Source organism: Gopherus evgoodei, chromosome 9 (assembly GCF_007399415.2).
Source record: "Gopherus evgoodei ecotype Sinaloan lineage chromosome 9, rGopEvg1_v1.p, whole genome shotgun sequence".
Lineage (NCBI taxonomy): Eukaryota > Metazoa > Chordata > Testudines > Testudinidae > Gopherus > Gopherus evgoodei.
The window spans coordinates 86443766-86455851 of record NC_044330.1 but is presented as its reverse complement, the minus strand read 5'-3'; the positions used below and the strand labels follow the sequence as shown (position 1 = coordinate 86455851).

At 39.3% G+C, this 12086-nt stretch overlaps 1 protein-coding gene across 5 annotated transcripts in view; it reads left to right on the top strand.

Moving 5' to 3' along the window:
• Positions 1-10791, top strand: part of C9H8orf48 (chromosome 9 C8orf48 homolog) — a 37985-nt gene extending 27194 nt beyond the window's left edge. For all 5 annotated transcript variants that reach the window (XM_030575660.1, XM_030575659.1, XM_030575656.1 and 2 more), the window contains 3 exons: positions 5654-5886; positions 8830-8982; positions 10425-10791. In XM_030575660.1, coding sequence (XP_030431520.1) covers positions 5654-5886; positions 8830-8982; positions 10425-10529 — 491 coding nt within the window. In that variant the 3' untranslated portion in view covers positions 10530-10791. The remainder of the gene's footprint in view (positions 1-5653; positions 5887-8829; positions 8983-10424) is intronic.
• Positions 10792-12086: the final 1295 nt, after the last annotated feature.

Here is a 12086-nt window from a genome sequence, read left to right as displayed (position 1 = left end):
GCCTATTAGGCATGCAGCCTGTTAATCCATATCTGAACTGTCTACATATTTAGACAATTTTGAAAATCGATCTTGATACGCAGAGTTAAATCCTTCTGAACAGCACTTATCATTCAAGCATTGGTGCTGTTTTTCACAGTTAATTTTCCTTTACCCACTTTACAATTTCTCTTTCTAAAATATCAGAAATAGGTTGAACAAAATAACAACAAAATGCTTGCCAAGTTTCTAGTATTAAATCAAAGTCTGATTTGAATGATAAAAAGTACAAAATACATCAAACACTGAAAAACTATACATTCCTTTTTATTTTATTTTCACTTATGTAACATTCAAACTGTTTTTTCTAAGTGCACTTCCATGTGGAAAGCAAAAACCATGTAGGTCAGTGAGTTATAAACCACAAAGCAGGATTTAAAATATAAACACAGCAACTTGCTTATCTACATGGTGTGTGTTCAGTGCCATTATAATGAGAGCGGCTGGGTGATTCAGTTTGTTGTGCTTGAATTCCCTAATGTTCAATGTTTTATGATCTTATGAAGTATGTAGAATACAGTTCTATTTTGGTGCTCTTCTCTGAGCCCCTGAAAATAAGGAGTTGGGGATGACCCAACATGCAGGGTCCTGGGAAACCAAGCATCAGTGAAGCATGTTTCTGGAACAGTAATCAGCACTGTCAGGGATTGTCTGTAGAGAGATACACTGTGACATTTACATCTGCCACCGCAAATGGAGAGTGAGCATTCAAGCATGTCTAGCTCAAAAATGGAAAGAAGAGAGAAAAGACAGAGAAAAAAAACTATATTAAAACCAAACACTCTGTGTATGCCCTTTCTTAGCATGGGAAAGACAGGCCAATACTGTACATATATGCAGGAGTCTGAAATGATTAGAGAATAATAACAATGTTCAATGGTATGGAATACCAGTTTTTACAAATTTACAGTGTGTAGTAACTTAAATCTTTCCTTTTTATTAGCTGCCTCTTGTTTCAGTAAAATTTGAGCCCAAGATTCTCCAACTGTTCATTTAAAAAAAAGTCTGACATTGATTGTGTCTGCCAAGACATTAAATCAGTGACTTATGATATGTTGTGCATCTGAGAGTCGAAGATTCCATTGCTTATTTAAAGGAATAAAGGACAATCTCACAATCCCTGCCAACATTCTTTCTCACAAAAAATTTGACTCTTATTTCTAGATTCATAGTTTCCAGGACCAGAAGGGAACATTGTGATCATCTCTAGTCTGACCTCCTGCATAGTGCAGGCCATTGAATATCCTTAAAATAATTCCTTTTTGAATTAGAGACTATCATCTAGAAAAACACTGTCTTGATTTAAAAATTGCCAGTGACAGAGAATCCACTACAACCCTTGGTAAATGTTCCAGTGGTTAATTACCTTGAGTGTTACAAGTTTATGCCCTGTTTCCATCCTTATTTGTCTAGCTTCAACTTCCAACCATTGGATCTTGCTGCTAGAGGGTTCTAAAGATCCAAAGGTGAGCATGAGCTTTTGCTGGGTTCATGGCAGCTGATGTGTTTGCATAGTCTGAACTAACATATTCTGATGCAAATCAGTTGTAATGCCATTTAAGTTGATGAAGTTAGGCTGGTTTGAAAATGGGGTGAGATGTTGATTGAATGCCTATATTTTACTTAATTAAAATTTAATATATAATTTGGTAACGTGCTATGACAGAGCTGGCATATATAAGGTGCGGTTTCAGAATACATTTAATTCCATTTTAATTCAAATGAGCCATATACATTCATGCGGTATGTTAACTCCTAACTTGCCAGGCTATGATTTTAGTCATTGCTTGACAATGATTCTATGCACCACCTCCCACCTAGAATATTCCTTTTAAAAGGAAGGTGAAAGTTTTTAGGGCAGCCTTGCAAAGTGGTGCATATTTACCAGCCTTGCACAGAATCTTTTTGCCCAGCCTTAACATGATAATGAAAATATATATTTACATGCCCATAAAAAAGACAAAGAAAAAAGAAGTCTGCCCCTTACCCCCCACAGAATAGTATGTAAATAGATATTAGCAAAGATGATGTACCAGGTATTACTAGGACAGGGAATAAATGTTAAGAAGTGTATGGGCTGTGTTTCTGTCCCTGAGCCCTGCCTGAGAAAGTCCTCTACTGCGTCGATCCTCAGAGGTTCTGTGAAGTTACCTCTCACTTGATTTTAAGAGGAACTAGTTTTGGAACAGAAAACCCTTCTAGGGAGCTTGAGCCTGAGAGGTGCTGACCACCTACAGGAATTTTGAGGGTCATGACCAGAATTTGGTCTAGTGTCTTAAGACTTAAGAATGATGGCTCAAAATCAACCTTAAACTTACAGCTTCCTGTTAATCATTTGATATTGGCAGACAGAACACCAGATTAGAGGAACCTGATTGGGCTTGGTATTTCCTATCTTCCTATAATTTCTGTGACTGTCTGAGAATTAAAGAATATATACATAGACTTAGGGAGAAGTTGCTTAAAAGTGACCTGAAGAACTTTTTACTTTTCAAAAACTTCATTCAGGATTTTGTGTTTCTCCTTCCATCAGGTGATGGTAGAATTAATTCCAAAAGTGACTGAAAGAGCTGCAATTCCTTATGCTGTTTCTGGTGCTTATGATACTGTCAGTCTTGGCAGATAATCAAAGGAAAAGCTGATTTTCAACTGTTCTGTTTTTAACTGTGTTAATTTTTAAGTCTGCACATAATATCTTTTATTGACTTGGGATTCTGTAAAAAAAAATTCAGTTCCTTAGTAACATGCATTAAAAAAAGTATGTGCAATAACCGGGGCTTGTGTGGGTCAAGCCTAATGGTCAGAGCAGAGAGTCAAAACCAAAGACAGAGTGAGGTACCAAGCCAGAGGTCAGAGTTGGAGTCAGGTGCCGAGCCAGGGGTCAGAGCCAGAGACAGCGTCGGGGTAAGGCAGAGGAGCAGGGGCCTGGAGTAGTATAGGACAGCAGGAACTGGGAGTAGATGGGGGTTTGGAATGGGGGACAGGAACCAGGAGCATGCAGAGAAGCAGGAAACAGAAGCAGATAGGAATGGAGGGCTCAGGAGACAGGTAAGCAGAAAGCATCCAACATCACAGCCAGCCAAAGATTTCTTCTTGTGCAGACAATTTCCTATTGTTACTTCCTGGTTTATATAGTACTCCTTAGCCAGTAGGGGGACTGCATGTTTCCTCCAAGCAGGAGATTTGGAGATGAGGCCCTCTGTGAGCTAGTCCTTCCCTGGACTCTTCCCTAGTTAATCAGGTGAGTTGCTGGGTGGCAGTCATGGCCTGAGGGCTGCCTGTGGGCTCGAGTTTGAGCCCTGTGATTCCTCACAGTATGTTGTATATATGTGTCTCTGTGAAATAAATACAACTCAAGTACTGAATTTTTGCAGTGATAGTTTTCTTTTTTGCTTTATCCATTCAGAGTTCATTACATGTGAACATGTGCACAGTTGATTAGTTTAATTAAAACTCGATGCCTCTCCAGTGTATCAGTCCAACTTTGTAACATGGCCTATGTGCTGTGCTTGTAGGAGAAAGGACTTGATGGCTGCAAGTATCTTTTCCAGTCAGAACTCTGTGATCTTACCTAAGAAAAAGGCAATTTTGTTGTAATGCTTTTAAAGTATGGCTCATTCTTATTCATGTAAGCGGGATACGAGGTAATACCATGTCTTGCTTTATCGTTAGTGGAATTGATACACCAAGTCATAAGGAGGAATAAATTACCTTGCTATAATTGATTCTGAACTGTGGCTGTTACAGTTCACTCGCTTTCAAGAAGGCTTACTGATTTCAACTTCACTTAATCTTAAATATAGATCGCTTGCTCTTTATAAAGATAGGCTGCATTTCTGAAAGGATGTTCTGTTTCCTTCCAAGATGCCAGAGCTACATCTTGTAGACGTCACATTAAATTCATCACAACATATTTAAGAGTAATTTTGTACGATAGCGTATTATTTTTTAATATTTGTATTGTGGGGAGGCCCTCAGGCACCAGATAGAATTGGAGCACTTACTGTGCGAGGTGCTAGGATGTAGCTCTGGAATCTTGGTGTTTGTCTCTGAGGAAGACCTGGTGTCTGCCCTGAAGAGTTTACGATCAAATTTTAGACATGATACTACAAAGGAGTGGAACAGCCTATCGGAGGGAATTGTTACAGTGGTACAATTACACTGTCACATAGACTTGGCAGGGCACAGCTTGACGTTTCTGAATAATATGAATTTAAGCACATGCAGCTGGGTTTTGGCAATCATGCAAAAGAGTTGAATGTGGATATAGAGCAAGGCTTCTCAAATAGGGGTCGCCGCTTGTGCAGGGAAAGCCCCTGGTGGGCCGGGCCGGTGTGTTTACCTGCCCCATCCGCAGGTCTGGCCAATCATGGCTCCCACTGGCCACGATTCGCTGCTCCAGGCCAATGGGAGCTGCTGGAAGCAGCGCAGGCCAAGGGACTTACTGGCCGCTGCTTCCAGCAGCTCCCATTGGCCCGGAGCAGCAATCCACAGCCAGTGGGAGCCGCGATCGGCCGGACCTGTGGACGGGGCAGGTAAACACACCGACCCGGCCCGCCAGGGACTTTCTCTACACAAGCGGCGACCCCTGTTTGAGAAACCCTGAGAAATACCCTTTGCTCTCCATAAAACTCTTAAAAACAATGCAACAGATGAAAGCTGCATGGAGCCATCACTCAGCAAAGCAATGCTGCTAATGAAATATGCAAATAGTAACTACAAGAAATTTGTTACTCATTTTATCTGTTCTTTATGGGCTGGATCCAGTGCCATTGAAGTCAATGGAATGACTCAAGTGACTTCAATGGGTGTTGGGTCTGGCCTTAAATTCATTATTACGCTACTATCTTAATTGTAATTTCTCACTTTTGTATTTATTATTAAATGCCACCTGAAAGGAAGAAGGAAATGAGAGAGTGAAAGATGATGTTTAAACAGAACCAAATAAAGAATTTATTAGATGAGCATTGAAACTTAGGAGGAAGGTGTTTGCTAATGAAATAACATTGTCCTTTAAAAAAAAAGTGTGAAGATGAACTGTAGATTATATAATATATTTTAAGTGTTTTCCAGCAGTTGCTTTTAATAAAACTGTAACTACTAAATGTGTGTGTGGTTTGCTATCAGATCTGGAGTTCTGACTTCAAATGTTAATGCATTTTGCTCTAGCAGATTGCAGTTCCTGCTAAGAAGGGGTTAAATCCAAATTAAGCAATCATATGGTCTCCATTAGTGTATTTAGTGTCTAAACTAAGGGTAACCTCTGTATTGTTTTATTTACCACGTTTACTTTTTCTCTTTAGTAAATCTGCATTTGTCTTGTGTGCTCTACATCAAGTACTTTATTTGCATGTGATCTTTATCCTATCCCCTTTCTTTTGGACTGTGTTTCCTTTTTAGTGCATCATAGAGGTGTTTATACTTTGCATTTTTCTAAATGGATTATACTAGATTTACTGTAAATATTGCATTGCTATTATGAATGCAAATACTTTCATACCTGATGTGGTAGGATTTTTTTAACTACATGATAAGAGGTCACAATAGAAGACTTGAGATTCTTGTCTCTGATATAGTAATTGCGATTTTTGTTTTGTTGATGCACTGTTAACAGAAATCACTGAAGTATCAGATGAAGAATTGGATGCTCTGCAGTCTTTTTGTGCCATTAAGATAAACCAGATCCATTGTCAGTTGAACTCTAAGCAATCAAACAGCAGCAAACATAAAGATCTGCAGCATGGATTTACTTCAGAGAAGCCAGTAACAGGTGACTTGAACTGTACTATTCCTGATCAGCTAGTGAACAGAATCCATCTGAAAAATATCAGTGAAACAATGAAACAGGTACTGTAACCAAAACATAAATCATGCCGGTTGGTTGGTTGGTTGGAGGGCTGCTAAAGAAAAGTTGAAACAATACAGGTCGCCTTTTAGACTAACGGACGTTTTAGAGCATGAGCTTTCATGGGTGAATACCCACTTCGTCAGATGCATGTAGTGGAAGTTTCCAGGGGCAGGTATATATATGCAGCTAGACTGCTGAGTTTCAATTCATCTGCAAATTTGACATCATCAGCTCAGGATTAAACAAAGACTGTGAATGGCTTGCCAATTACAAAAACAGTTTCTCCTCCCTTGGTTTTCACACCTCAACTGCTAGAACAGGGCCTCATCCTCCCTGATTGAATTACCTCATTATCTCTAGCTTGCCTGCATATGTATACCTGCCCCTGGAAATTTCCACTACATGCATCTGACGAAGTGGGTATTCACCCACGAAAGCTCATGCTCCAAAACGTCCATTAGTCTATAAGGTGCCACAGGATTCTTTGCTGCTTTTACAGATCCAGACTAACACGACTCCCCCTCTGATACTTAATACAGGTCACATCCTGCTATCCTTACTCGTGCAAAATTCCCATTGACTTCATTGTGAGTTTTGCCTTAGTGAGGACTACAGGATTTGTGTATCTGATTTTCTCTTTAAAGACCATGCTGCAGAAATGCTTTTAGTAAATAGCAAAATTATATAAAATGTTGCCTACTGACAAAATTCTGGTTTTTCATTGAGACATTATATACGATATGAGTAATTCACAGAGGCAGGGGTGGATAGTTATTGTCAACCTCTGTGACCGTTAGGTTAACTGGGGAGTAGAGTTGTAAGTGATGCTTGTCAGGCTGCCCTTGTTCTTTTGTGTACAGAACCGTTCTGGAAGTGACTTGTGGAAATGTGCTCACTTTCCAGGAGGTTTGGCATCCCCACTATAACAGTGCCCACATTGGTTTATGTACAAAGAGGCATTGGCTCTGCTCAAAAGAGGTCAGAAGCTGTCTTGCTACTTCAGCCACAGAGAGCTGACAGGATTGCAGTCAAAAGAGTGGTGGATGACTGAAACCTCCAGGGCAGCCTGGGAGAGTAAAATATGAGAGCCCTTCCTCTCCCCTTTTGTATAAACTCTTTATTGTAGTCCGGAATTAGGATTGGCTATCAAGACACCAGCACAGAAACAGAAATATGTGTAAACATACACTTGACCAGAGCTAATACATTCTGGGCCCGATGTTTCCTGATTGCAAGAAGGGAAGACATGAAAAAGCTCACCCCTTATGCCCCTTCTCTGCCCTGGTTGCAGTCCCTGGTGTCTCCTGAGGTCATGCTTCTCTAGGGAATATATGAATGTGGCAAGTAGGGAAGTGTTTTTTCAGAAGGGTGAATATTGCTGGATCAGTCTTCACCTTTTAAGCTAACATTACATGGAAAATTGTTGGCTTTTATTTGTCACTCTTTTGCACGAAAAACAAGAAGTGTTTAGACATATTTTAATAGAAACATTCCTAAATTCCTGATTCTTTGATTATTTTTTTTGGCCAACCTTTAATTTTTAACACTTGCCTAAAGAATAAAATGTGCCTGATAGAATCTGGGTTGCATCAGTGAGTTTGATAAGATGTGCATGTGTCATTTTAACAGTTTGAAAGGCTGTTCTTTTCTGCCAGCCCAGTGCTCCTTTCCCATAGGACAGGCAGACTGAGACAAACAACGCTTCTTTCCACTGTGTGTGTGTCAGGAATCACAAAACTGTTGTTTATTCTCTAGTGATCCTTGAATTCTAACTTTGTACTTGTAAGGGGTTTTGAATATGTTACTGTGACAGTCATCACCTACAGATGCCTTTAACCATAAATCTTGGTGTTGGAAAGTGTCTGTGCCTCATTTGAAATGGGTACAGCATGTCTGCATTGGAGAATAATATTGATAGAACCAAAAAATGAGTGTTGAATAATAATTGCAGTCATGTATTTTGCTTCAGTTACTACCACATACATTTGCTTTAATTTACTGCCATACAGCATGTAAAAGTAATTGTTAAACCATTCATCAGCTAACCCTGTGCCAAGCGAGCAGAGAATAGTGGGATTTGTTTTTTTTTACTTGTTTCTTTCTTTTTGGTGTTTTTGAAAGTCAGTTCTGGGATATCAAGAGCTTCATTTTTTAAACAGTTTTGAAATTACAGCTACTTACCTTCTTTCATTACGCTAAAATGTAATAAAAGACAGCTACTAATACATTTGTTAGAGTCTGTAAGCCTGACTCTTCTTTTGCTTACATTGGTTTTACTCTGGTGTAATTCCATGGAGTTAGTCCTGATTTACATCTGTGTAAGTGAGATCAAACTCAAATCCTATATAGATATTCTATCCTGAGATTTGTATAAAGCCTTTAAGCACACTCAAGATTTTGTGGTAAATAAACTAACAAAGACTTTAATAAATATTGTCATTCAACACTTGAATGAAACTGCTTGTACAATTTTACTTTGGTTTTAATTCAGAACTGTATATACCTATTTGAACAATATCGCTTTAGGGTTCTTTTTCTTAAAAGTTTCTTTTTCTTAAAAGCTGTGAAGATATTTATTATCTTTTAAAAGATGGCATATAGGTTTCAGTTAGCCTACTACAAGAAAAATCTGTTGTATTACCAGTCAGTGATAAGATGGCTGAAAAAAAATCAGATTAACCTTAAATGAAACAAAGTTACTGCTGCTAGAAAGGGTAGCACATGGGGGAAAGCAAATGTAGTTTAGTGTAAAAGTCATTCAGACCTGCTCATTAAGATGATATTGTGAAAAAGGTTACAAAGTAATTTGTGGCTCCCTAGAAGAGCAATTCTTTCTGTTCAAAAGCTATATATATATTTTTTATTTGTTATTTTTTAATAGAAGCAATCACCTTGCTAAGATATATGTTACTCATTCATTTTTTCAACTTCTCATCTTACAGGTGAAAGAAACTAAACTACACCAGCCTTCACAATGCCATGATTGTAAGAAAAAATGGACAGAACTGGCCAAGATTACCTTTCTCAGACAAAAGAAGACTTTAGTGGAGAATGCTTTATTCCAAGATAAATTAGAAGAACAGATTTATGTCAAAGTAAGCAAATGTTATTAGAACAAACACTCCGGTGCATTTTGTACACACTTGCAGTTGAGGAATCCGTGAGCCAAATTGCATCCTGATTTATGACCATGCGGTCACATAGACCTGCATGCAATGTGAGTCAGGATGGAATCTGGACCCATGTTGGTACTAACCTGCATGGGGCTAGATTCTCACCTTGTGCTGATCATATCTATGGAGCTACTCTGGTTTACATCAGCTGAAAATCTGGCTCACCATTTTCCAGAGATTTTAATTGGCCGTGTCTGGATTGATTTCCCATGATCTGTTTTCTGATTGGCTAGCCAGGAACATAGTAAATTATATCATTGTTATATGATGTTTTCTGGTTACATGCACACAGGCTTCCGTCCCATCTTCTCTCTTTTCAAGGAACGAGGCGCAAGGTGACTGTTATGTTGCATGGATGCAGAGGCAGTTTTACTGTCGTGGAGGCTGTTCCTACTCCTCTTTCTTAACCATGACTGTATTATGGTGCTGCCACTTGAATTTCATCAAAATAGAAAGTGTTCTCATGAGGTTTCAGATAGAAACCTTGTCTATTTTTCCTTAAAGCTTCAATGAGCTCAAGATGGCAGCCACCTTGTGAACTGTAGATCTGGAAGGCAGAAGTTTTTCATTTACAATATTCTCCTGCTTGGCATGCACACTTCATCCCTTATCTTATGGATTCTCAAATCACCCTGTCTTGTACCTGAAACGAGTTTTGTAGTTGCTAGTTTTCCCACTACTCTTCATTCTAACCTATCTAAGTATGTACACCATACTCATCATCAAGGTTCATGAGTACCTGATGCAACAGAGGGGAGTGAAAACTGGCCATAGACTCAGGGGAAAAGGAGGAAGAGTGGCTTTGTAACATACTCTTTCCATCTGTCAATGTTACAGAAGCCCTTCCAACTCCATATTCTGCTATTCAGACTCTTTGTTTCTGTATTATGCCTGAGGAGATGAGTGGTCTGCAGCAGCATCGACAGATCGAAAGAGATTTCCTCTTGGAAGATAATGTTGACCCGATTGGCATTCTGTCCCATGGATTCCTACTTTCATGCTAGGAAAGCCTTCTGGAGTGGGTTGCAGTAGGCCCTGACGGCATGGGCATGCACCTAGGGAACTGAGTAAAGGCAGTGAGCCTCTTTGCCCCTACCCATCTCTGTTGTCCTGAGATCCCTGGGATTTCTCTGGTTTGCTGGTTCTCACATCCTGCTCACTCTGATGTGGGGAGAATCCTCATTCTGTGATGCAATGTTCTGCAGGATATTGTGAGCGGTAACTCATTAAATTTGCTGGCCCTTCTATGGGTAGCTCTGCACAAGGGATAATTTGGCCCTTAAGATGGCCTGTATCATTGTAGTATGTGACAGATGGTAGGAGTCCAAAATAAAATGCCTCACTGCAGTTTTCTTTTATTTCAGGACTCGCTCACACTCATAGGAGAAATACACAAAAACCTCCCCAAGCTTTCAGAGGATCCAAGGATTATATGGCAAAGACTGAATGAGAAACGTCAGAAAGTGTAGGGCCTGGTTATGATGAGTATTAATCAAAGAATGTAAGAGCTGGCAAAAATCTTCTGGTGACACTCATGTGCTTAATGCCTACTAATAAGAACTGTTTTGTTAGTGACAAACTGATCAGGGGGCAAATATTCCTGCAGGTAGAACCAGATATTCCCAGATCACAGGATTCCAGCTGACAGTCCTGCTTTGTGTCCTTCTTGAATGCAAAAGCTGCAATACAGTGTAATCCAGCCAAATACATTTTTCAAATTATGGAAGCTGACATTTTTGTTATTATTATTCTGACAAGCAATAACTATTGTTTTTGTGGGTTTGCTTATGGGATTTCAGAGCAGCTCACTGCTTCTTCTATCTGTACAAAAAATAGATGGTTCTGTATTTCTGGGTGAGAAGATGTAATTATTGGGCTTTAGCTCAATCTTTACCTTCTGCCTCCTGCTAAATTGAAAGCTAGAGCCCCAGGTGGAGGAGAGAAAGAGAAGGTTGCAGAGTAACTGTAAAAGGAATAAAATGAAATGAGGCTTTTATAGAACTGAAATAATGAGAATATGAACTGAAATAAATCAGTAACCCTGAGAATGCCAATAGGACAAGAAATGGCATTAAATTAATCATAAAACCTATCTGGGGTGGATGTTTAGAAAGAGAAAGAAAACAAAATACAGAATAAAAGTGGAATAAAATGTCAATTAAGATAATATTTTGACTGTTTTCTGAACTTGCTGATGCATTTGCTGTCACTTTCTATTGATTCCTGAAAATGAATGTCACAATCTCATTGAGATTATCTCTGGGTGAAAGTCTGATACCAATAGGAAGTCCAAGTAAAGGGGCTTTGCACAGGAGAACTCTGGGGACTGGATGCAGTGAAATCCTTCTGCTCACTCCAAGCAAGGCATGTGGGCAGCAAAACTATGACCACTACTGTGGTCACCATCATGGCTTCTACTGACAGCCGTAGCGTATTCCATCATCCCTCACCAGGAATATGTAGCCAATGGATCCACATGAGTTGCAGGCCCTCTGGCCTCTGCATCCTCCATATTTTCAGCACATTTGGGCCTTCCACAGCAATTGAGGATCTGGGAAGACATTTATCTATCAAACGTGTATATGAAGGAGATCACTGCCTAATAGTTCAGTAGCATGTTAAGACACTAGAATGATACTTTGGTGTTGCATTTTTTTCCCTTTTGGTGAAAGAAAATCTGTTGGTGGGGTTGATTTGATGTTCTGTTTAAACAAACTACAGGTATGTAGTTGTTACATATACTATGTACTGTAGCTATCAGATCAGTGTACCCAGGGTTGTGTGTTTAGTCACATGGTTCGTGATGCACAAATCAATATAAAGCATGAAAATAAATTAGGATGGTGGGAATTAGAGATTCACTTAGATTATCCTTGATCTTGTGGTATAAATAACCTCCATGAACGATTTCATTAGTTTTGCCTGAATAGGTTAGGCCTTCAGTGAATCTCTAGAGCAGTCTTAAATTCTTTAATACTAGCTGTTCTCATTCTGTCACTGGCAGCTTATTCCACCTTTTAACAACC